General features: G+C 47.5%; 1 protein-coding gene across 3 annotated transcripts in view; it reads right to left on the bottom strand.

The window, feature by feature from the left end:
• Positions 1 to 22,689, bottom strand: part of IFT43 (intraflagellar transport 43) — a 95,819-nt gene that overhangs the window by 9,186 nt on the left and 63,944 nt on the right. For 2 of the 3 annotated variants that reach the window (XM_007184500.2, XM_007184501.3), the window contains exons 4-5: positions 21,299 to 21,331; positions 20,603 to 20,649 (exon numbers count right to left, since the gene is read on the bottom strand). In XM_007184500.2, the coding sequence (XP_007184562.1) occupies positions 20,603 to 20,649; positions 21,299 to 21,331 (80 nt within the window). Of the gene's footprint in view, positions 1 to 17,797; positions 18,192 to 20,602; positions 20,650 to 21,298; positions 21,332 to 22,689 lie in introns of those variants that run through there. The other variant, XM_057543398.1, reaches the window with a different exon arrangement.

Genomic DNA, 22,689 nt, shown 5'->3' with positions numbered 1-22,689 from the left:
AGAGAGAAAGAGACAGGCAGAGAAAGAGAGTGATTAAAGGGGTGAAAATAAAAAGAAAATGCTGACAGGGAAATAAAGAAGACACATACACCAGCCCCGAAATAATGAATCACATTCAGCAAGTCCTCTATCTAGAAAGACGCTGTTCAGAGCTCAGATTACATCTCTCTACCCTGCTAGAGAATTAGAGATGGAACTCTCTAATTTTCTATCTCTTATGCTAACAGAAATTCAGCTTGCTCGTCCCTGCTCACTCCGAGTGAAGAATACAGTCCATGTGAGGGCTGCTGATGGCGCCGTCCCTGAGTCCAGGGCGAGAGGGCTCCTAGGCTGGCAGGACCGCACGGGCCCTGCAGTGGGGCAGGGCGGAAGCTGGCCGTGCCATGCGCCATCAGCAGTGTGACAGGTCCGGCGTGAGGCAGTTAGCTGCTCCTGGCTCTCCTCGGCGTGAGGCCCAGCCTGAGATGAATATTCAGAAGTTGCTAAGAAAATGCTCCCTGCTGTGCTTAGGGCTCAGGACGGGGTCTTCCCCAAGTCCCCTCTTGCTCTGCAATGTCAGCGTTTGGGTCCTGTCAACTCTGCCCAGCTTCTCCCAGCTCTGAGGAGCTGCACTTCTGCCCGCTGTCCACTCTGAGTCCCCGTGGGCTTCCCTGCTTGTCCCCGCCCCCCTCCTCCAAATGCGCACGAAGGAGCGTGGGGCTGGCCCATCTGTGACAGAGCGGAGGTCAGCTCGGGCCTTGGCAAAGGGGCCGCTCAGAGCGGCACTGGCGGGGCTGGCCACACAGTGGGACTTCTCTCTAATTGGAAGCCTGGTGTCCAACAGAACCTGGTGAACTGCCTGAGCGGGACCAAGCCAGCGATGACAGCCAGGCCAAGGCAGGCTGGAGCGTTTCGGTGCAGTGACAGCTTGAGCCATCGCCGCAGAGCCTGGCCATCCAACTGCCGGCCCCAGTGGAACAGGTGGCCGTGAAGCAGGTTTTGGGCAAACTTCAAAGAACTTCCTAATTTTACAGTTTCTGACTTACAATCACAGACAAGGGCTTGCTTATGGGTATATAACATGTTCCCAGGAGTTTCTGTCCTCTTTCTCTCTTCCCTTCCCCCCACCTCTCTCTCTCATACACACACACATAGGATGACCCAACCTAGAAAAAGAAAACGGGCTTGAGAAATCAATCCGCTTCTTCACAGAATTACCTGCATGGAATGATCCGGCCCTGCTTGCAATCAGTGACGGCTACTTGACCTGCAAGCCTGAACCAGTGACCTAGTGTCTGATTCAGGGTGTCAAGCTTAACATTCAAAAGCACACAATTTTAATAGAGACAGTAAGAGGAACAAAGAAGTATGCTCTAGGACTACTGAAAAACAACCACTATTTTAAAAAATTCAATAATTATGCTAACTTTAGTCTCATTTTCTTCGATGCTGCTGATAATAAGAACATTAACAGAAACAATGGGTTACTTAAGCATATGGGTAGGACTCCTGTCCAGTGGTTAAGAGTGCAGGCACGGGAAGCATTCGAATCCTGGCTCCCCCATGTACTAGCTGTGAGGCTTCATCCTCTCTGTGCCTCAGTTTCTTCAGCTGTAAAACGGGTATCATAACTACACCCACCTCACAGAGTTGCTGTATTACATGCGATCATCTAAAATATCAAGCGCCATGCTTAGAATGTAATAAATATTCTATATTATTCTTATTCGTTTAACAGATAAAACATTGAGCATGGAGAGAAACTATCTGGCTCTACCCTCATTTTCTCATTTAATCCTCCCCAGTTGTCCCCATCTTCCAGATGAGAACACTGAGGCTCAGCAAGATGAAGTAGCGTGTGTGAAGTGAGTCATTAAGAATGGACAGAGCAGGCATCCAGCTCCAGTTCAACTGCACCCCTCCCAACCAGGCTGTCCCCACCCCTGCCCGGAGGCTTTCTTTGCAAAGGTCCAGTGACTTCAAAGACGCCTCTACTAGTGGAGAGGTGAGACAACAGCCTATAGTTGGGACAGCTTTCGTTTTGCCTGAGACCCAGTGTCCTCTGTTCTCGGGTGTTTCTCTGTCTCCCAATAACCATAACTAAGCGAAGTCTCTCCCTCGCCATATGCCTGACTGGCTACTTCCCTACAACAAGGCCAAACGGTGCAGAGAGAAAATGGACCAACACTGGAGACCCGGTGACTCCATCCCCTGCCGTCCGTGTCGCACTAAACCAGCTGCGTGGAGAAGGAGGGGAGCAGACAACTCGAACGGCCCCAGGAAAAGTGCCGGCGAGGCAAGAGGGCTGAGATGCCAGTGCCGCAGCAGCGGGTGCCCTCATCCTTCGTTTCAGCTCCCCACAGACAGCGCCCCCTGCTGACCGGTCACCCGCTGCTCTCTCCCAGCTCAGACTCCTTAACAAAACGGGCCTTCCTTGCTCTTTGCATTTGCTCCCGGCCTCTCATGTCAGCCATCTCACTTGCCTTTCACCTGCTTCTGTGTCCCACGCGTTGCCCAATTAGCCACACTGTGGGGAAGTTGCATTTGTTCACTTGTTCGTTCGTTCATCCATTCATCCTTGAAGGGACGAATGGAGCAGCCCCTCTGTGAAAGGCACCGGGCTAGGAGGTGCCAGTAACAACAGCAGATAAACCCGACATGGGCCCTGTCTTCCTGCAGCACCAGTGTAGTGGGGGATAGAAATAAACACAAATAAATGTGCTGCCTGTAAATTAAAACACACACTGTGAAGGGAGCTAACTGGACTCTGTGACCAAAAATAACAGGGAGACCTAATGCTTTATTTTTAATGGCAAAAGTAATATATGTGGTAATAAATTCAAATGCTGTAGACAAGTTTAAGATGAAAAATGTCCTTTCCTTATATGAATCCCAGCCGTCTCCCTAGAGGTGATCACTGTTAACCATTTCTCATATATGTTTACTGAAAAGAATTTCTGCATACACAGCACATATGTCCTTTTAAAAATGTTTGCAAATGGCATCATGTTACGTATCCATTGTTTTACAACTTTTCTTTTTTTTAAATTATTTTTTGCCTGTGCCATGCGGCATGAGGGATTTTAGTTCCCCGACCAGGGATTGAACCCATGCCCCCTGCAGCGGAAGCATGGAGTCTTAACCACTGGACCTCCAGGGAAGTCCTGCGACTTACTTTTCTCTGTCCTTTTCAATGTACAGGTGCATCTTATTCTTTTAAATGACCATCTAGTTTTCTATTGAATGGATGCTGCATAGTGCCCTTAATTCAGTCCAGAGAGGATCTAATTCAGGATTTTGGGGGGGGGTGGAGTGTCGAGTTAGGGAAGGTCTCTGAACTAGGACAGGGCCGCTGAAGGATAAACAGGACTAAGCCAGGCAGGGGACAACGTGCACAAAGGTGCTAGGAGGTGAGGAGGAACTCACTAAAAGGGTGGCGTGGTTGGCATGCAGGGCCCAGGAGAGAGCAGCACGGGGCGAAGCAGGAGAGAGGGCGTCAGGTGCCAGGTGAGGAAGGACCTGCATCAACCGGCCAGGAGACGCCTGGGTGCCTGCTATAGGCAAGACCTCTTTGGAGGCATATTAGGGGCAAACCAAGATGGACTCAGCATGGAAAAGTTGCAAAGGGAGGGTCTATACATTAAAAAAAATGATGATAAATGAGCAGAATAAGGAAAATGCACATCCCTTCCTTTGTGAATCATCTCGGAACCCAACAGGCAGAATTCAGAGCTTCCTACTCTACCTTTCCACAATGCTTTATATTCAAGGACACAGGATGGACCTGATTACCTTGCTGTAGGTAGAGCAAGTGAAATTTGCCCTCGGCCTGCCTCCTAGATGCTGAACTAGTGGAGGGTGAAGACCACGTCCCAGTCACTTCTGCATTCCCAAAGATGGGCAAACTAAAGGACAAAGGAACAGAACTGGATCAATAAATGCCCCTCAAATCTGCAAGTCACACACATGGACGGGCCATGTCCATCTTCTCTATATCATTCTAGTTATAGTATAAGTGTTACTGAGTCCCAAAGTTGCCTAGGCAGGATTCATTTCGCAAGAACAACCAAGAGCAATCCTTAGATATATCCTGGATTTGATGACATCACAGCAAAGGCTTTGCCTCACTTGAGAGCTGCAAGGCCTCCTGGGAAGGGCCTGTGCATATACAAGAAACAATGGAGGAGTGGGGACAAAGTTACAGAGGAAGAGTCATCCAAATTGGGTCCATATGGACTGCTGGGCTTCCATCCTGAGGCTGGGTCACACTGCTCTTCACGCTGGGCTTCCTCTTGATCTCTAGCGTGCCCCACTCCATCACGCCACCTTCTGGGAGCCCCCAGTAAAGGCTTGCTAATGAACAGCAACAGCAGTAAGAACTAATTCCAAAGAGAGAGGTTGCCAAATGGAAAACTCATCAAGATACCAGCATACTAGCCTGCCAACAGATCTACCAACAAACCAACTACCAGATGAAACCACAGAAATAAATGAGGGGTGCTTAAATAAGTAATAGAAATAAATAATAGAAACATGTGGGAACACCAGTAGGATCAATTACAACTGGTTTCAAAGATGCGAGAAGCTGCCACTTGCCCTGAAATACACTCATTGCAGGTAATACCATCACACCCGCACACTAAAATGCTAAGTACCCAGGGAAGTCCCAGAGGGATACTTTTCAGCCCCTGTGGCTTGACAGCAAGAAGCCTGCCTGCCTCCTGCAGACCCTGGCCCCAGATCTCTGCAACGTATTTTATGATAGCCTGCCTTCACATCTAGCTGTTGTTGGCTTGTTTTGGTACAAGAACAGAAAGTGATTTCTTAGATCAGGCTCCGCTTGTAATGAGTACACCCTGAGCATTACTCGGGCTCTTTCCCCCGAGCGTAAATCTTCCTGCAGAGGAAGGAGAGAACGAAGGAGGCACCCTGATCCGGCCCTTGGTCCCACCCAGGCAAAGATGGCTCAGGCAGGGAGCCCCTCCTCTCTGTGTCCCTTTAGGTTCTACTCTTTGCTGATTTTCTTGGTTGGGGATTTCTGAATGGAATTTTCTGGTCGTGGCCAGAAGGGTTTCTAGAGAGCTACATAAAGTCTCTTCTAACTCCAGCACTTTCTGACCTTGACGCCTTAGTAAATGATACCAGGGGCTGGCCTACCTTGCCAGGTTCCTCCGGGTGCTGAATGATGACATCTGCCCCTCTCGCTTCACCCACTAACTGTGCCCCCCTAGGCAGAGGCCCCATGCGGTCCCACACCATCTCTTCCCAGAGCTGCTCCCCCGCCCAGCGCCCTGGCCACAACAGAGCACTCGTGGGCTGCTGAGGGCTCACGTCCACCCTGCATAATTCACAGCCACATTCAATAACCCACCTGAAAGGGGCCTGGACACGCTGCGGAGGGACACCCCAAGAAGAGCAGTCCAGACAACCCCCAATGTTGTGCTCAAAGTCAACAGACTCTCAGCAGAGCTCGTGAGCCAAAGGAAAGAATGTCCACGTTTCCAGGAGATGGCAACTTTACACCCGAGATCATTATAATTTTTCTCTGCAGCTGCAAAACTTTGTTTTACTGAATGCTGTTACCTTCTGCATCACGTATGGGGAATTTTAAACAGGCAAATGGAAGAAGGTCTGATTGAAGATGAAGTTAAATGAAAGAAATTGGTCTCATTTAGCACATGACAGGATTCATCTGTGTTCCCAAGTCCACTGAGGTGGCATCATGGCCGTTTCATATTCATGAGCTGCTGCGACACTGTGTCCCCTCATTTACAAAGAGCCGTGTTCAGCAAATTCTGTCCCTGTGGACACTCCATGCATTTCATGGTCTTGTCAGAGAGACATCAAACACTCCAGTAACCAAATACCAGAAAATGGCTTTAATTAGTGGATCTCAATCGTATAAATAATTTTTTTTTCTAAGTGAAAAAATGGAGAATTTTTTTAAAGGGAGAAGAAAAGGGGAAAGTGGTAGGCAACAGGCTTCAAACACCCGAAGGAACAAGGGAAAGGGACGGTCTCAGAGGAGCTCCTGGGCCCCTGCAGTCCCCGGACGGACTGGGGTTCCGGGGCAAAAATGCGTCTACAGGTCCCTGGAGGGTCTGCTTTATGAGGACCGATCCCCGGCGATTTCACCTGATCCGGCCGGGTCACTGGGAGGGGAGGAGAGAGGCAGCCATGGGAGAAGAGTGTGAAAACCGTGATGCTGCTGGCTAGAAGGTCCACTGCAGGGACTGAGAAACAGGACTGACCACGAGCAAAAGGTGCCCAAGCAGGTCCCTGAGGAAGCGAATGACAGGGGCAGAAAGATGTCCGTCCTCAGGCGCTGGCTTGGCTGGGGGGCGGTTTATCTATGTCCCGTATGTTGAGATGTCTCCATGCTCCTGCCAAACCCACCCCCTCCTCCTGCTGCTGGGGAAAGAGATCCCCGACCTCAAGAAGCACATCGAAAGAGCTGGTTGTTCCTCCCAGCCCCCCACGCCGTGGCCACTCTCCTGGCTGACGACGGGCTGGACGGGAGGGCCTGGACTGAGTCCGTTTCTGAGACAAGCCGGGCCTCAGGGGGTGTGGTGCTGGCTGGGTGGTGGGCAGACAGGAGGCTGTGCTGAGTGGTGACTCAGCTCGTGGTCTCCTGTGGGTGTGCAGGCCCGGCCTCAGCATAGTACCCGCAGAGGGGTGGTAGCACTCTCCGGAAGGAGCACGAACGCAATTCCCTAGAACGCGAGTGGCCCCATCACCCCACCCAGTCCACCAGGGGCTGTGGAAGAGTCAGTACTGACCGCGCAAAGGGTCGTCAGCCAGGACTGACCCTTCAGAGCAATTCAAAGGCAATGCTCATGGGAGACAAGCACGGCCCAACAAGGGTTCTCCATAGGGAAGGACCCTGTTCAGCCCAGGAGCCTGATACTGGGAGGACCCTGGTGTCACGCACTGGTGTGGCCTCTAGCGAACATCGCACAGTGGTTACCAACAGTTGAAGGAAACGAAGAACAATGAACAGGGACGCTCCCTGCCACCCCAATGGCTCTCTCGGAGCTTTGTGGCAGTTCCAGCTTTGATCCGTAAAGATGTGTTAAGGACGAGGAGGGGTAAGCGACTTTAAAGGTGACGAGGAATGAAGTGGCTGGAAGGAATGGAAAGTGAGGAACTCTCCACTCTCTTCAATAAGGCCCAAGATCAGTGATATGGTATTAATGGGACAGAGAACACCTTCTCAGAGCCGCCAGATATGCCCGGTTTCTGTGTTAGAGACCAGGAATATCTAATTCTATTTCATCCTCTCTGTGTTATGCTGAAAAAAACAAGACAAACTACCCTGCTTTTATTCTAAATCCTTAGGTTTTGTATTTTTCCTTATATATATTTATTAAAAAAATGCTCCTTTGATCAGTGCCACCCGTGACTCCGCCACATACAGAATGCTTCTGAGCGGTTCCCTCCTCGCAAGGCCACTGCCGGTGACAGCCAGCTGGTTTTGATCACAGCCATTCCCAATCGGATTTTCATAAGATAGATGAGGAGTCTTACTGCTGCTCTCTCTCTTATCAGATGAGAAACAGGGGGGGAGGGGGGGACGGGTCCTGAGGGAACGGCGCAACAATCAAGGGCTGCCGGTTCTTTCTCTGTCCCTCCGCTGCTGCAATTTTCAAAGGCATTTGCCTCGGGCACTTTTAAATGATGGTGTCTCAATTCTGTAATCATCTTTCAAGAGCTTTCTCTTAAAGGGTCTTTTAGGTAAACCCAGTCCGTCAACCACACTTATGCACTCAGGAATCACATTCCCAGTATGTGTCCCCCCGCATGTGTGTATATATACATATAGGCGAGTACACACATGCACACACCAAACATCTGGGCATTTTTAGAAAGCTGGGAGGACCTGAAGCTGGAAAGGAAGACCTACCAGTTGGCCATATCAAGTTCGTCTCTCGCTAGGGTAAGAGGGTCCCCTATCACCGCTCCCCTGGATTTCTGCTATACCTAGGCTTTGTTATCTCGGGTTCTTCTTTAGAAACTAATCCCCATGTGTTGGAAGGAAAGACTTCAACTGAGGTCTAAGTGATGCGCTGAGTCCAACCTCAGATGCACAATCATGCCTGTCCCTTCCCGTCTCACCTAAGCACTATCTGACCGTCAGACTTCAAGATGAGTGAGGCACCACGGCCATTTGCTTGGAGAGCACAGTCCCCAGGCCACAGCTTGCTGGGGTTTGGGTTACAAAGGCTATTTGGAGCAACTCTACAAATCCACCTGTCTTTTTTTTTGTGGCAGAGAACGCTATGCCTCTTCTCTATACAGCCCCCATCACTTGAAACAGATATCCTAAAGCACTGAGCCTCTCTTTCTAGTCACATAAAAATCTGAGTCTAAGATGTCCCTGGGCAATGGTTCTCATCAATATGGCCTCATCTCCTCTCTGCCCTCATCCACCACTCCTTTCACAGCTGTGCGGAGAAGTACCCGTGCCTCTCCCCAAAGCTGGACCACGGCTCACCGTCACATCTAGGACCATCTCACGAAACTAAATGGGATTAGCTTTGTCCTACCCTGATCCTGTCTTCCATATTCAACAGGGACAGAATCCAAGGAGTTACAGAATAAATACACAGATCTCTATAACTATTTCAGGGGGATTTAACTCTCTTTTACTTTTGTCAGTGCTTAATGTTGGATGATTTATTATTAATCACATTCCTCCAAACAGAATAAATACCCAGTTCTCTATAACTATTTCAGGGAGATTTAACTCTCTTTTACTTTTGTCAGTGCTTAATGTTGGATGATTTATTATTAATCACATTCCTCCAAACCGACTACAGCACGATGGAATGCTGACAGAGCTTTCTCTGTGTTCCTGGAGGAAGGTTAATACAACCTGCTTCCTTTACGATGCGCGTGCATGCGTGGTGCAGGACGTGTGCCATGCTCCCCACTCTGCCGCTTCAGACGGGGACATCCAGTAAGCTGCTCACGTGAACAAAGAAAATGGAGTCCCAGAGAGGTTGCTGTCAACCACGTTCTGGGAAGAGATGTTTGCGACGGAAAGCTTGAAAGGCTGGTGTGACCCAGAGATTGTAGGGCCCACGAGGGGCCTAGAGCATTCTGTTCCACCTCTGCCAGCAGAGCAGGAGGTCTGCTCAACGCTCTGGGCTGTGCTCTGCAGCTGGACCAGGGCGAGGTACGGAACAACTGAGGTGACAAAGCAGAATAACCAACATGTGCTCCAAGCTTAACTCCATTTTCAGAAGCTCCCCTGACACTCTGCCTCTTCAAGAGGCAAGAAGAGCACGGCCAAACCAGTCTCTACTATGTTTGCTGAGCTAAGTCATTCCATCCCATCAGCTCCTAGATACCTGCTCCATGATGGTGTATGCTTGTCCCACGGTAGGGGCATGGGACCCTGAATTACCTCCTGCAAAAACCAAAAGCAAGTCAAAACAACCTTTCTTGCTTCATTAAAGAAACTTCTGGCAAGTCCCCTGTAACTCCTCTGGCATCTCACTCACTCTGGGGCCAAACCCACACTGGGGAGTAAAGAAGTTGCCCTTGGGGCCTCAAGAGTCTACATGTACTAGAGTTCATTTTTCTTTTGCTGCCAGGAATGTGGCCTTAACTGTCTATCAAGGAAGAACCAAACCCAGATTCCTGGTCCACAGAGCTGTACCAGAGGATGTACCTGATTAGGAGTAGGAAACCTGGGTCCCAGATCTGCCCCTTATTTGCTGACCATGTGCAGTTACTTGTCAACTCTTGTCCCAAGTTTCTTTATCACCAAAATGAGGTGCCTTCTATCTCTATTACATCCTTATTTCTAGGCTGTCCATTCCCATATACCTAGTGATAAAAAAACAAAACAAAACACCTTACTGTCATATTTGCCTATGGAAGTCTTTCCAAATGTCCCAGCCACAGACATGGCCTATAGGTAAAGCGCACCAAGTCTTTTGTTTACAGAATCACTGTACGGAAAGTTCATTTTCTATACTAAAATGAACCTGCACAAGAGTCCGCCTGTGGCCCACGATGACCTCAGCTCAGTATTGGCACCATGATCCAACACCCCTGGCTGGGGCTCTTTGACGTTCCATGCAGTCTTTTGAGTGTCCCAAGTCTCTGTGATGTCAGTTTGTTCCCTCAGCTGTGTCTCAAAGCATTGCGCTGGTGGGAGAGCTCCAGCCATAGCCCGCCATAGCCCAGGGAGTGCCCTGTGGGGTCTCTGTTCTTCCCAACTTCCCATACTCCCCGCTACTCACCCTGCCACCCGCACAAGCCCAGGGACACTCCTTCCTCTCCTGCTAAAATAGGCTCTCCTCTCCAGAGGACCCAGCAGAGAATTCATTATCTAAAAGCAATCCCAATGGATTTGATAGAAAAGAAAGCATAACATGAAGGAGAGGAGTGGTCCAACCTGAAGATTCTGCTTCATGTCACAGAGCCCTAAAGACCTGGTCTCTCTGGCTTTTCTCTGCTCAGCCTGGATGTTGCTGCCAAGACTTCACGGGGAGAGGATCAGCAGAGCTGAGGACAGGGGCCAGTGGGCTAATCTGAGAATCAGGAAAGGATAACAAATCTGCAACAGGGCAGTGGGAATATGAGTGGAGGCAAGCTTCCTGGATAAGCAGGCTTGAGAAACGAACCTAACACTTGGACAGCAAAGAGGAAGGTGGTGAGAACAGGTGGTCAGGAGTCACAAAGGCCACGGCCCAACTCCAGCTCCATCACTTACTAGCAGTGATGTCCTGGAGCAGCTCACGCTGGCTAAAATTTTTAGGAATTTCGCATGCAGGTTGTTAAACATAAACATTATTGAAGATTAAATTATACATCCTTATAATTAAATAAATTATATTAAAAACAAAGGTAATACTCAAAACTCACCACTTCCTAAATTTTACTACATTTTACTTTGCCTATGCTCTTGAAATTATTTACATCCAATGTACCTGTATGATGGAAACATGACATACTGGTGTGCTACTGTCCATCTCTTCCCAGTTCTGTGGTCACTGATGTCATGCTGGGAGTGTGAAACCAGCCCTCGTGGGAGCATTTACACCACAGAAATCGGCAAACTCTACCAATGAGGACTTTTTCCCCCCTGGAGAGCTGGTTGTTAAATATTTACCAGCACATCACTGCTTACTAGCCATGTGACCTCTGTGAGCTACTTAGCATCACAAAACTTCAATTCCTTCCTCTGTAAAAGGGTGATGATCACAGTGTCTCTTCACAGAAATGTTGTGAGGATTAACTGAAGCATTGCAGGGAAAGCAGCACAGGGCCTGGCTCATGGTAAACACTTACAAACATTAATTATCCATACCATTTCCTATAAGAAGGACTTCTTTTTCAAATTTCATTCCCAGTATCCTATAAACAGAATGAAGCTTAACAAGGCACAGAGACAACAGAGAGGACAGCTAATCCTTGGACCACTGAGTCTACCCCACCCCACCCCTGTCCTCTTCCTGCTCTGGAAATGTTAGCTAAAAGCAGCCCCTGTGTCTGCACGTGTCAGGGAAGGGTGGGGAGGCAAAACCTTAACATCTAGTTCTAGTGACTTTGAATTTAGAAAAATAAATTGATTTTAAGGAACACTATTTAATCAAAAATCAGTGCTGGTTAGAATAGTTTTTTAAAAAATTAGGGAGGCAAAGGAACTAGGTTTGGGTACTACCTAAGAAGTCCGATGTGCTGCAGTAAGCTTAAGGAAGGGAATGCCAACATAACGGAACATTCATACTAAGCAAGAGAAAAGAATTGAGATATCAGGGTTCCAATTTATCTGCACTTAAAGAATTCTTTCCATTTTCTCTTTCTCCACGTTAAAACTGCTTGGGCCAAGAGTGACTGCTGCTTGCAGGAGAACAGATGAAGGATAGGGTGGAAGGATTAAGCAGGCAATGAGAAAGAGCCCCAGAGAGAGTTAGAAAGCCCGGAGACAGAGATGAACGGGAAAGGGGCGACAGAGCGATATCCCACTACATACAGCACTTTTCTAATTCCACTGACAGTCTAGCATCTCACATCTCATCCAGCCTCATTGCTTGGCTGTGTTCAGCCACTTTTACCTATTTTCCCTGTTGACATGGATAGAAAATTGAGCAATTACCCTTAAATTTGGAGCTCTCAGATCATCCAGATTGCTACACTTGCAGAATTAAGTCCCCAGTTGCCCCTGGCTAGAAGTGGCTCAACTCAGCCTGTCCTTTAGGAATTACACACTTTTGGGTTGGCCGTAGGATTTATCACTCCTAAGGTTTTAAGGTATTCAATTCTGTCACACCTGGACCCCAGGATGCAAAGAGCACAGCCCTCTCCAGTGGGGAGGCGGCGTGCCCCAGAGGCACTGGGAGATGCCAGGAAGAGGGAGCTATATAATTCCACCCACAGTCCTGGGTTACACCAAGATGCGATGGTTATAGTCAAGAAAGACCTAATCCTTTTTGGTAAGCTCCTGTTTTCAGAGACTTTCCACTTTTTTAAAGCCATTATTTGGGGGGCTCACAAGTTCTTTCTTAACTTGACTTTACCTCAGAGATAAACTTTTTGAAAGTTGAGTCCACATCTAATTGTGTTTTTAGAGATGATCTCAATCTGAATACTGTTTACCTTTTTTAAAGACAAAGAATTTCTTTTCTCCCATTTGTGTGCCTCTCAGTGCTCCTTTTGAAGTTTCACTTTCCATCCAGAGTTCACTTTCTGAGAGCTGGATTTTAGAGCCGGAAGAGACCAAACAGGCCTGGAAACACTTCTGGCGTCAGAGAGGTGACAGGACTTTGTGCCTCCTGCCTCCTCTACCAGGGTCCTCCCAACCCCCAGCTTCCACACTCCTTTCGCTGGCAAGCAATTATTTATTTATTTATTTATTTTTGGCCACGCTGCGTGGCATGCGGGATCTTAGTTCTCCGACCAGGGATCGAACCTGTTGCCCCCTGCATTGGAAACATGGAGTCTTAACCACTGGACCACCAGGAAAGTCCCTGCTGGCAACTTCTACTCTTCCTTCAAGTCGAACTTTGAAAGTCACTTCTTCAGAGTGGCCCTCCCTCAGCACCCAACCCAAATCAGGTCTCCACGTTATTCTCCCTCATGGCACTCCAGACTCTTCCCTCAGTGGACTCAATTGCAATTTGTCCTTACTTATTTAGTGTGTGACTATTTGACTAGTCCCCATATCCCCGACGAGACTGTGAGCTGTATGAGGGCAAGGACTAAGAATGTTTTGTACACCATCACATCATGTCCCCAGTGCCCAGCTCCAAGCATCACACATAGCAGGTATTCAACAAATGGTGGTTAAAGGAATGAATGAATGAATGACTTGCCCAGTGTCGCTTGTAGAGACTGGGTTCACTCCTATTCCAGATCCAATGTTCTTTCTCTAACATACAACCTTCCATGACAGAAGAAGTCTAAAGGCCTAGGGCAAACCAGAAATTTGATTCCAAGAATAGGAATGGATAATTAAGCCACTAAGGGAAAGATCCGTTTTGCCATCCTACAATTTTGGGACCCTGAGGTCATTCGGGGGCTCTGGCTGTCCATTATTCTTAGCTATTCTCCAGAACCACAAATCCCAACTTCCCCAAAGCACGGTGTCAGCTCTAGCTGTGAGTGAGTCTACCTAGAATCAGCAAATTAGATGATTGGCAATCTTTAAACTTCATGAAAGGCAGTTTATGTGGGGATGTTGACTACCTGTAGTTGAGAATGGGCCAGAATCAGGGCTTAGCTCTGCAGAAGCAGCTTCTCTCCTGGTTATGGTGAATCCCTTATTCATCCTCAACGTGGAGTCGCTCCTCATGCCAGGCAACTTAGCTTGGAAGGCTGTGCATGTGTTTCTCTGCCTAACCTAATCCTATCCAGCCTTCAGGACCCAGGCAAGTTCTTCCTTCTTCCAGAAGGGTCCTCAGCCTACAGGGATCGCTTCCTCTTCTGACCTCACAGCCCTTAATAACATAAATCACCAATATAGCAACAACTACTTGCTACCTTTGTCACTCAGTACACTGCTGTCTAAGCTAGTTAACCCTTGTAATGCTTTCCATCTTTCATGTTTTGTCTCCCCAACAAAGTCCTGTGTTCCTTTAGAGGAGAGCCCTCCAAGGTCTTAGGAAGGATTTGCAAATCCCTTCCCAAAGGTCTAATCCAACTTGCAGATGCATTTTGTTCTGTTCATAAAGTGATATTTTAAAATTCTGTCATTTTTTGAAATATGAATTTGAAAACTTTCAGGTCATGCCATCTCCCCTCCAAGCTCACCACAGGCCCCACCATTCTTTATAGTTGAACACTTCTGCTGTTTCAAGTGTTTGTATTACCTGCCTGGCCCCTAAAAACACTTGAGCTCAGCCTGCCTTGGTCTTGCAAACAGTCCTGCTGCAATACATTCCGGTTAACCAACAGATCCCCAAACCACCCCTACACGGCACTTACTCTTCGCTTCTCGTTCAAAAAACACACCCGATCTCAACAGCTCCTTCCTTCTTCTGTTTTTCTGTTCTCTTCCTTTGGAAGCCTGAGGGGTCAATGGATGGGAGGAAGTGCTTCTCTTCTCTCCCTCGGCTTCTTCCCCAGGGAAGAAGGAGCACCATGTATCAAGAGTGATCCAGGGAGGCTGAATGCTGAGAAATATATCTCGAGAGACATGGCTCCTCAAAGTCTTCTATAAAAGAAGAGGAGGAAAGAAGACCGGGCATTTCTCACTAGGTCAGAGAGTCCTGGAGGGCAGGGGCTGTCTCACTCATCACCATCCGGCATGGGAGCGGCACTAGCCACAGAAGGCACTGCATGAAGACCCCCTGGCTTTCCTCAGTGAAAGCTCACCTCCAAGACGCCGGGTGGAGGCCCTGAACCTTGGCTCCTCATCTCTGTTCCTGGAGATTCATCTTCTCCTTTGAGATGACTCATCAATCACCCACCCCCACCAAGTACCAGAAGATGAGCAGTCCCTTCCCAGGTGAGAACACTCCTCACTGATGACCTCAAGGAACCTGGAGGTGATTTTATTAAGGGAACCAGTAGGTTCCCTCACAGGTGCCCAGAGATCTGTTTAATGTCATTGCTGAATGAGCGTCCATGGATGGTTCAGGGCAATCATTTCGTGGAGTCTCCCCACCCACTGGTTATTCTAAGTTCAAAGGAGCAGCCTTAACTAGCCAACCAAGTAATTCCCTGAGCAAAGATAATTCTAGAAACTAGTTATATGTAACATATGATTCTTATTGCACAATGGATTCTAAACATTCACATACAGTGAAATGGACTAAGTCGAGTGTGAAGTGGAACATATGAACTGATTTTCCACTACAGGACTCAGGCATAACTGCATGGAAAACAGATTTATGCCAGGGAAGAGGCATACCTCCTAGAAGGTAACATCAAGTGCACTCTGACAAGAAAGGGTTTTATGCGTCAAACCTCTGGGGCCAAAATAAAGGCCAATTCACAAATTTCACATTCCAAGTTTGTGAAGGGGAAAAGAATAGTAGGGGTATTCTCTGAAAACAGTATCTTTCTTCTCCCCTTCCTTAATAAAACTGTATTAAGCATCCCGTCAGTCATGCCAGCACTCTGTCTTACACACCTGGGAACTGACGCTGACACAACCAACCCGTGCAAGGAGGTGCCAACACAGTGGAGGGTCGTACCATTTGTTACAGCTCAGAGGCCAAGAGCAAGGACTCTGGAGCCAAGACCTGCATTCCAAGCCTGGTGCTGAGCTATGCTGCGTTAGTAATATAGTGGTGAGCACAGCTGCCCTCCAAATCCTGATGCTGTCATTTACTAGCTGTGTGACTTTTGGCAAGGTTACCTTTCTTTGCCTTACTCTGCTCACCTTTAAAATGGGGATAATGAACAACTGAAATGTCCTTTAACAGGTGACTAGATAACCAAAACGTGCTATGTCCATATATTATCAATAAAAATGAACAGGGTAATGATACATGCAACCAGCTGGATGCATCTCAAAATCATTCCGGTGAGCGGAAAAAGCCAAACACAGAAGCATACATGCATATGATTCAATGTATAAAAAATTCTAGAAACTACAAACCACTCTATCTTGACAAAAAAACAGATCATAGTTGCCTGGAGACAGGGGCAGAGGAAGGGTGGACTGGAAAGTGGCATGAGAAACTTCTGGGCGTGATGGAAATGTTTTGTATATTGATGGTGGTGGAGATTTAACTGGGTATATACATGTGTAAAAATTCACACTGTGTACTTTGAATGGATGCAGTTTACTGTATGCAAATTAGAACTCAATAAAACTGATTTAAAGGAACTTTCCCATAGCTTTGCTTTGTGAATTAAATGAGAAAAAAACGTACTACACAATGCGGTAAAAGTTTCGTAATACTGGTGACGGCAGTGATGCTGGTGGACACCACGGTATGACAGCAGAGTGTCTGTTCCCTTGAGATCAGAAGATCAGAGCTGCCCTTTGAGTCCTGAGATTCTGTATAATAATCTGTAAACCTCAATCTCTTAACGTGTCAAATGGCAGGTTTGACAAGGTGGCCTATAGAGTTGCTTAAAACTGCAACAATTTGGGACTTCCCTGGTGGTGCAGTGGTTAAGAATCCTCCTGCCAATGCAAGGGACACGGGTTCGATCCCTGGTCTGGGAAGATCCCACATGCCGTGGAGCAACTAAGCCCGTGCGCCACAACTATGGAGCCTGAGCTCTAGAGCCCGCAAGCCACAACTACTGAGCCCGTGTGCCACAACTACTGAAGCCTGCATGCCTAGAGCCCGTGCTCCACAACAAGAGAAGCCACTGCAATGAGGGGCCCGCGCACCGCAACAAAGAGTAGCCCCTGCTCGCCACAACTAGAGAAAGCCCGTGCGTAGCAATGAAGACCCAACACAGCCAAAAATAAACAAATAAATAAATAAATTTACAAAAAAAAAACCTGCAACAATTTGATTCTAACATGATGATGTCACAATGGCGGCCAGCACAACTTTCTAATAATGCACCTGTGATGTGTGTAAACTTCAGTATTCAGAGGGTTTTGCTGTAATATTTAACAGGTACTCCTTGAAATGGAGCATGTTCACACATTGAAAAAGAATGGAGAAGGTGGGATTTCAGAGGTCCTTTGAGGGGAGCTGGAAAGAGGTCCAAGGTGGGGTGGGGAGAGGTGTGGAGAAGAGCCCCAGTTGAATAAACCTTCTGTAGACCATGAATTGAATGAGCACCTCAGATTCATCAGCATCACAATTTCCAAGCACACTGCGCCTTAACCACCAAACAGCTCTGTTCATGCCTGGCAGGGACCTGCCTCCTGGAGTCCGGGGAACATCCTCCTGGGTGGTTGCCCTGCTGCCCTATGCAACCAATGGCTGAAGCAACAGAGCGTTTGTGAGGACAGGCCAACCCAAAGTGTGGCAGTAGCCACCAATCACTGAGCATCACAGCTGCCAGTGTGCACTGGCAGAGGACATCCTAGGAACACGTCTGGGAAAGCAGACTCTGGGAAAAGAAGTGCAGGATACCTTGTTGAACAGGGCTGCTGGGAATTATTAGTGGGTGGAGAAGTTTGGCAGCTGAGAGGAATTTAGTGAGCAGAGCTAAGGAGGAATATCTGGCAAAAAGAAATGAGCTTGTCAATAAGAGATAATGGAAAAGCAAAGTGCTGCAGAATGATGGGAGCAGCGGGCCCAGAGCTCTTACTAACTCCTAGAGCGCAGGCTGAATTCCTGACCTCCAGAGACTCCCTTTCTACCTTCAAACCCCTTTGGAAGGAGATGAGGCAGAAGTACTCTTTTTTTTTTTTTTTTAATTTATTTATTTATTTTTGGCCACATTGGGTCTTTGTTGCTGTGCGCGGGCTTTCTCTAGTTGTGAGCAGGGGCTACTCTTCGTTGCAGTGCGCGGGCCCCTCATTGCAGTGGCTTCTCTTGCTGTGGAGCTCAGGCTCTAGGTGTGCGGGCTTCAGTAGTTGTGGCATGCGGGCTCAGTAGTTGTGGTGCACGGGTTCAGTAGTTGTGGCTCGTGGGCTCCAGAGCACAGGCTCCGCAGTTGTGGCACACGGGCTTTGTTGCTCCGCGGCATGTGGGATCCTCCCGGACCAGGGCACGAACCTGTGTCCCCTGCATTGGCAGGTGGGTTCCCAACCACTGCGCCACCAGGGAAGTCCGAGGCAGAAGTACTCTTGCACACAACTCCCCCTCCAGTCTTCAATCCTGGCTTTGGAGGCACTACAGCAGGGTTGTCAAACTTCAGTGTGCAAAATATTTATCCAGGGAGCTTACTTAAATTAATGCAGATCCCTGGGCCCTAACTTCAGCTTCTGTTTTGTGGGTGGCCTGGGAATCTGTATTTTAACCACCATCCCAGAATATTTCACGATTGTCCTATATGACCCTTGCCCTAATCCTATGAGGTAGCTAAGGCACAGAGAATCATCCATGTTCTCCAGATTTAATTCTCTCCTCCACTTTGTACTTGCAAGCAAAGGTTATTTAATAGAAGGCTTTGGGACTCCACTTCTAGCCATGAGAGAGTAACTGGTACCGGACTTGCCTTCCTGCTATAAACAATTAGAAAACTGGAAAAAATACAAGATACAACTGTTTTCACACAGTGGACAAGAGGTAGCACAGAACTGTGATCCCCAAGGGAAGGGAAACAAATGAAGTGGGCCCTGCAGTCACCCTGGCTTCTGCCTAGGGGTGCTTCCTGGACACTGGCACAGGGGTGGGGAACCCCAAGTGGAGCATGGGGAGAGAGGTCTGGCTGAGCTGAGGAGACAGAGGTCAAAGTTTAGGGGGCTAAGGCAGCTGGAATTTGAGAAGCCACCTAAGTGTCCATCAGTAGATGAATGGATAAGAAAGATACGGTATATATATACAGTGGAATATTACTCAGCCATTAAAAAAAGGATATCTTGCCGTTTGTGAAAACATGGATGGATCCGGAGGGTATTATGCTAAGTGAAATAAGTCGGACAGAGGAAGACAAATGCCATAGATCTCACTTATGTGCAGAATCTAAGCACCAAAACAAACACAAAACAAAAACTGACTCAGAGATAGAGAATAAACAGGTGGTTGCCAGAGCAGGGGTGGGTGAGGTGAAATAGGGGAAGAGGATTAAGAGGTACAAACTTCCAGTTATAAAATAAATAAGCCACAGGGAAGTAATATACAGACAGCATAAGGAATATGGTCAATAAAACTGTAATAACTTGTATGGAGACAGATTTATCATGAAGATCATTTCATTAATGTATGCAAATGTCAAATCACTACGTAGTTCACCTGATCCAGCATAATACTGTACATAACTATTTTTCAATTTTAAAAAAAGAAAAGAAACAATGGCTACAATTATCTGAATCTGATGAAAACCGTAAAACCACAGACTCAAGAAGTTTAAGTAGGATAAACACAAAGTAAACCACAACAAGGCACATCATAACCAAACTGCTGAAAATAACAAATAAGGGGAAATAAGTCTTAAAAGCAGGAGAAGAAGACATACTGCATACAGGGGAACAAACATAAGGAGGACCACTGACCTCTCGTCAGACACAATGCAAGCCAGAGGACAATGAACTAAAATGCTAAAAGGAAAAACAGAGTTGCCAGCCCAGACTTCTATATCTGGTGAAAAGTAAAGACATTTTCAGACAAACAAGGCTGAGAGAATTTGTTGCCAGAGGACCTGCTCTACAAAAAAGATGTTAAATGAAGTGCTTCAGGCACAAGGAAAATGATACAAGATGGAAACTGAATTCTGCACAAAGGAATAGTGTGGAAATGGTAAATATGTGGGTTAAAAAAGAGGCTTTGATCATTTAGGTCTTAAAGATAACCTCCGCTCTAGTAGGTTTCTTGTAAAAAGTACACACAAACTTTACCTTTTCTCTTGAGTTCTGAACACAGGTTTCGGCTGTGACATGGCTGCTGGACATGTAAATGCTGTTTCTCCCCCATTTACAATGTCAGCCTTTAACTGGCTACTGTGTGTTGTGCATGAGAGATGCAAAGATAAATAAGACACGGTGTCCACTATCAAGGAGCTTAGAGCCTGGTGGGAAGAATAGTCAAGCCAATAAAGAATTAAAGTGTGATAGTCACTTAGCTCTGTGACCATGGGCAACTTAACCTCTCTGTACTTTAGTTTCCTCAACTATAAAATGGGGATAATAATAGTACTGCCTCATAAGGTTGTTGTGAAATGAAACGCTTTAACATCTATAAAGTGGTGGGACAGTGCCTGAAATATAATAAACACCTGATAAGTATTAGCTATTACTACCATGGTGGTGTGTTACAATGTAAGTTTGCCCAGGAGGTTGCCGGTGCAGAGAAAGAACATCAGACTCAGAGAAAGGGTGGGATGGAAGGGAAGACATTTCAGAGGAGGTGAGGCTTCCAGCTGAGTTTTGAAGGACAAAGAAGATTAGTGGATAAAGAAGAAGGTGGGGTATTCTAGGCAGGGGCAGTAGCACTTAGCAAGGTGCAGAGATGCAAAACAAAAGGCTAGGATGAGGCCACAGGGGATGTTTCCAGTAAGCCTGCAGCAAATGGCGCCTTAACTGTAGCTCAGGAAATGCTCTGGGACGTCTCTGGAAGCCCTTCTGACCTCCCCAAGGGCATCTTACCTCCTCCATCATCTGGTCCATCCAGGCTCTGCTGTCTGAGACGGTGACTGCCCCCAAAAAGAAGGAAAGGAAAGCAGAAAGTGAAAACCCTATATTGTTATTGCTTCCATTCTTTCTCCTAGATGAAAATGCCTCTGGACCCACTCCCCTCCACCAACTTGGTCAGACCTGATTTGGCAGCTGGTCTGCCATGTACGGCCGCACAAGCCACGCAGTGCTCCATCCCACAGGCAACATCACACCGACCGTGATAGGAGGCTCCACCCACCCCGCAGGTATGAGATCCGTGGCCCTACCTTCACATTCCATCTTTACCTAGAAACCTTCCTTCTTTCTTTTTGATATAAGTCTTAGGAGAAGGCTAGGTTTAGAAGGCTGGAGTTGCTTCTGCCCATCTGCATCAATAAAGCAGAACCCATGGGTCAGTACTCTTGATACCTGAACATACAATTCTAAAAACCATGCGGTGGGAGATATGACATGGGCATCAATGCCAGAGTCCAGCCCTTCAGATGAGGAAGCAGCATTAACCGAACCCTTGACTAGTGTTCCTAACTCCAGCCCCAGCCCACGGGCAGCTTCCTGCTGTCTGTGTTTGAATGCTGTGTTCAATAAAGGCTGAACAGATGAGGACCACCCAGACCGCACTGTTGACTATGGTCACCACAGGATGTTGTAAGAATACTGGACACATACTCTTCTATTTCTTCAGAAGCCCTCCTTCCTGACCTGGAAAAAAGAGAGACAAGGTTTATGAGAACCCTCTAGTCTCCGGCACTGACATGGCATGCTGGAGGGGGGTTTCAAAAGTGGGAGCAAATTAGCAGAACCCAAGTGCTTTATTTGTCTGGATTCCTCTTTATAGACCAAGGCCCACAACCAATGTAAGAAAATTACAGTAATGCCTTCTTACGGCCTTATTTCAGCATGACTCCAAATTAAATTGTTGAGCTTAAGTGCAAGTTGAATGAGAAGCTCAAAACTCAAAAGGGTATAGATGACATGGTGTCTTCCTTTCAACAGTTAACTGACCAATTTACAGAGCACTTGCTTAGGACTGAGGCCTTGGGTCTCATTTGAAGCTGCTGTGCTAACACGTGTAGCTTCCCGCGAGCAAAAGGGGACGAACTAGCTGCTCAGTTCAGGCCTGACTTTCTGTCTCCTCCACGTGAAGGACCGGAAGGTCCTGTGAGTGATGGTGGGCAAGTAAGACCTTCCACGAGCAGGAAGTCTGTTCGCACACAGACGCTATGTGAGGCCCTGCTTCCCCAACCCGAACGTGCGTAAGAACCATCTGGGAAGCTTGTCAGACGTGCAGATTGCTGGGCCCAGCAACGACAGATTTCTGGATCAGTTGGTCTGGGGGGGGGGCCCAGGAACATGCATCTTAAACAAATTCCCAGTAATTCTAATCCAAGCGGGTCACTACTGATACTCTGAGAAACACTGATCTTTAAGTCTTCTAAATGAGATCGGCTAAACGCTGAAGATTTTTAAAGTTGGGTGTGGGTTACATGGAGATAACTTTCCCGTATGTGTGAAAATTTCTGTGATAACAGAGTATTTGTTTTCTATGAATTCTTTTAAGTCAGAAATCAATCACCATGATGATCGAGGGCAAAGGGTGGTGGCAGCGTCATAACGGCCGGCAGGAGGCCGAGAAGGCCTCCCAGTAAGAGCTGCATGGGGGCCAACCAGCACTTTCTGCAAAAGGCAAATAATCCCCAAAGAGTAGAATCATAAACCTAACTCTAAATAGACTACTTCCCATGAAAGTTAGACTGTAACTGTGCTGTTAAGAAAGAAAGAGACAGAGTAAAAGAAGGGAGGGAGGGAGGGAAGGAAGGAAGGAGGGAGGGAAGGAGGGAAGGAGGGAGGGAAGGAGGGAAAGAAGGTGGGAAGGAGGGAAGGAGGAAGGGAAGGAGAGAAGGAGGGAAGGAGGGAGAGAAGGAGGGAAGGAAGGAAGGAAGGAAGGAAGGAAGGAAGGAGGGAAGGAAGGAAGGAGGGAGGGAGGGAGGGAAGGAGGGAGGGAAGGAGGGAAGGAGGGAAGGAGGGAAGGAGGGAGGGAAGGAGGGAAGGAGGGAGGG

This window comes from Balaenoptera acutorostrata, chromosome 3 (assembly GCF_949987535.1).
Source record: "Balaenoptera acutorostrata chromosome 3, mBalAcu1.1, whole genome shotgun sequence".
NCBI lineage: Eukaryota > Metazoa > Chordata > Mammalia > Artiodactyla > Balaenopteridae > Balaenoptera > Balaenoptera acutorostrata.
This window is presented reverse-complemented; position numbering and strand designations above follow the sequence as displayed.